General features: G+C 54.0%; 1 protein-coding gene across 1 annotated transcript in view; it reads right to left on the reverse strand.

The window, feature by feature from the left end:
- Positions 1 to 489: 489 nt before the first annotated feature.
- Positions 490 to 3,332, reverse strand: part of TSC22D1 (TSC22 domain family member 1) — a gene marked incomplete at its 5' end in the record, with an annotated part of 53,063 nt that continues 50,220 nt past the window's right edge. The window contains one exon of the mRNA XM_029283158.1: positions 490 to 786. Coding sequence (XP_029138991.1) covers positions 523 to 786 — 264 coding nt within the window. The remainder of the gene's footprint in view (positions 787 to 3,332) is intronic.

Consider the following 3,332-nt stretch of genomic DNA (forward strand, 5'->3'; position numbering starts at 1 on the left):
TCCCTCAGTTTCCCCACCGTTCTTTTTCTTCCCCTGTCTTATTCCTTTGGCTTCCGGATGGAGAGCTAGGGGAGGGGGCTTCATCCCCGCTACCCCAGCCAACGGCTTCACATTTCCAGGCCCAAAAGCGCTTGCATTCATCACGGCACTACACGGAAGGAAGATCGTTAAGGGGGGAAAAAAAATAAGCTTCAGGCACACGAAAACTCGTACGTCGTTTTTTTTGTTTTTTAGCAGCCGCTGCAAAAGCCGCCGAAGACGCCCAGTGCATTTGTGCTAATTCCCTGAACGGTGGCAAGACCCCAACCCTCCCACCCCCAATTTTTAAAAATAATAATCTAAAAGAAACATGTCAACCCTCTCCTGCTGCTGCGCCCCTGAACAGCTTAATACTGCAGAAGAGTCTTCATAATTGGGGTGGGTTGTGGGGGGGGAAACAGCATGCAGAGACTGCTGGATTCCTGCAGTCCAGCCTCGGCGGAGAGTCCAGAGTGCCGAAATCTGAGGTGTGGTGCTGGACGACTACGCCGAGGGTCCGGAGCTTGGCGGTGCAGCCTGGGAAGGCTGTAGGTTCGTCCCTTGCGTTTGCGAAGACGCCGACGCCGGAGAAGGGCTGGCCGGTAATTGTGCCTGGAACTGAGCCAGCTGTTCGGGACTGGCCAAGGTTTTCAACAAGTTGTTCTCCTGTTCCAGCTGGTTGTTCTTCTCAATGAGTTCTTTGATCTGCTCTTTCAGCACCTCGACCTCCTCGCGCACGGCGTACATCAGGTGGCTCTTCACCAGATCCTGGGAAAAGAGAAGCAGAAGCCAAAAAAAAAAAAGAGTTGCACCAATGGCGGGAGATGCTTGCAACAACTTGCCGGAAGGCCTGTCAAGAATGGGGAGGGTCTTCATCCAAAGGGTCCCTCTGCTGAATGCCAGCCTCCTTGAGATTGACCCATTCCACCTCTCTCTACACCAGGGGTCTCCAAACTTGGCCCTTTTTTAGGACTTGTGGACTTCAACTCCCAGAATCCCTCAGCCAGCGTGAGGGAACTATGACCCTTTGATGACTTGTGGACTTCAACTCCCAGAATTCCTCAGCCAGCGTGAGGGAACTATGACCCTTTTATGACTTGTGGACTTCAACTCCCAGAATTCCTCAGCCAGCGTGCCTTTGCTGAGGAATTTTGGGAGTTGAAGTTCACAAGCAGGGGTCTTCCAACTTGGCCCTTTGATGACTTGTGGACTTCAACTCCCAGAATTCCTCAGCCAGACAGAGGAATTCTGGGAGTTGAAGTCTACAATTCATCAAAGGGCCAAGTTGGAAGACCCCTGGTCTACACAAATGAAGGGTCCCTGGTGCTCTCAGAACTTGGTGGTTTTCTTGCAGACGTTTCGTGACCCATCTAGGTAGAATCATCAGTGCATTGATGATGGGTTAGGTTAGGCCCTGGTGAGGTTCCCTAGATGGGGCCTTAAAACATCTACAAGGAAACCGCCAAGCTCAGAGAGCACCAAGGACCCCACAGTCCTCCTCCTCCTCCTCTCCATAAATCCCCCTCCCTCCTAGCACTCATGATGTTACCTAGTTGGGTCATGAAACGTCTGCAAGAAAACCCCCAAGCTCAGAGAGCACCAAGGGCCCCTTATTGTCAACCCTGAGCTGCAAATATCCTCCTTTTATTGGTGTTGACACATCAGCAGCCTGAAGCAGGTTGCAAGGAATGAAAATACACGGGAAAACGTCGCAAACCCAGACCTGGATGCCTGAGCATCTCCACAGACATCATACACCCCAGATTTGGACCCAGATAAAGGATTTTTTGGTAACCCCTTTATCTTAGGCCCAACAGCGAATTCTCATTTTAACACTTATTCTTATTTCGAAACCTTTTCATTTGCAAAACTCCGGGAAACTGACTAGATCAGAGAATACCAACTGCAGTCCCTTGCGGGAAGATGAGGTATCCTGGGAATATTTTTCACGCATCCAACTTAACAGGTAACACCCCCCCCCCAGGCTGTGACCCATTTAAAGGATCCCAACCAGTGAATTTGGGCTTGCAACGCAACACAAATCCTCAAGGCCCGTTGGGTCCGGTTCTAAGTTCTGAATTTCCCTTCCGCTCAAGGTTAACGCAAAGCCGTCCCGACACGGACACTTCGCCCGGGAGGGCTTCCGTTTTTTTTTCCTGTCTTCTGAGTTTGAAGCAAAAGGGATCCTGGATCGGGAGGGCGATTTTTTTTTCCCCTGGCAGAATTGGCGGGGACGGAAGGGAGGGGATTCGTTCCTCTTGCGGACCTGAGTGCCACTCCAGTTTCAGGGGGAATTAAGATTTGATTCCCAGAACGGGGATCCGGTTTGGCAGTGGGACTACCGAGGCAAAATTGTCCAGCCCTGGGCGGGGGGGGGGGGGGGGGGGGGGGGGGGGGGGAAGGGAGGGATGTCCCGGATTGAGAACAATGGGGGAAGGAGGACGGATCACCCGGATTGTGAGTGTCTTTGGGGCCTTTTCCTCTGGAGCAAAGCCAAGTCCAGCCGACTGGGAAGATCCAGCCTTAATTTGGGATCCGGGATCCGACAAACAGACCCCGCCTGAAACGCTCCTCCGGTTGTGTTGCATCACTGCTTTTTCCTCCGGGCTACGAGCATCAAGGATGATGCTCGGGATTTATGATGATGGTGGCGGCTTTGGCGGGGGGGGGGAGCCTTTGCTAGTCTTTGGGGAGGGGGGGCTCTAGGCCCAGATCACTTCCCTGCCCCTCCCCCTCCAGGACCAGGGCGCCCCACGCCCCCCCCCATGCCCACCTCCTGGGCTGCAGCTCCTTCTGTCTGGTGGAAGGAAAGGGGGGGGAGATAAAGGTTGCTTGCCGCATTTCCCCCCCCCACCACCATCCCCTCTGACGTCAGCCCCGGCGAGGAAGACCGCCTCCCTAGCTGATCCTTCGGCCAATCAGCGGGGCCGCCCTATTTATAGCCGGGGGTTATACTTCAACTTTGCCTAGCAACAGAGGCGGAGGAGGAAGGGGGGGTAGGAGGAGGAGGAGGAGGAAGATCCCGGGAGATGGGGGGCTCCTTGCAGCATTCCCCCGGCAACAAAAGCCCAAAGCGCAATTTAGAGACGGGGAGCAAAAAAAATTAAAATAAATAAAATAAATAACCGGGGGGGGGGGGAATCAATCAATCAATCTGCAGATCCCGAGAGCGCCCTCCTCCTCCTCCTCTTCGTCCCCCCCCCCAGAATTAAAGGCTCTTTTTCTCCGCTTCCCCCAGCCCCATGATCCTTGCCGCTGATCCTCACCTGCTTTGGGGGGGCTGGTGCTTTGGGGTCTGGTGCTTTGGGGGGGCT

The sequence above is a fragment of the Protobothrops mucrosquamatus genome, unplaced genomic scaffold, assembly GCF_001527695.2.
Source record: "Protobothrops mucrosquamatus isolate PMUCROS unplaced genomic scaffold, P.Mucros_1.0 scaffold28, whole genome shotgun sequence".
Lineage (NCBI taxonomy): Eukaryota > Metazoa > Chordata > Lepidosauria > Squamata > Viperidae > Protobothrops > Protobothrops mucrosquamatus.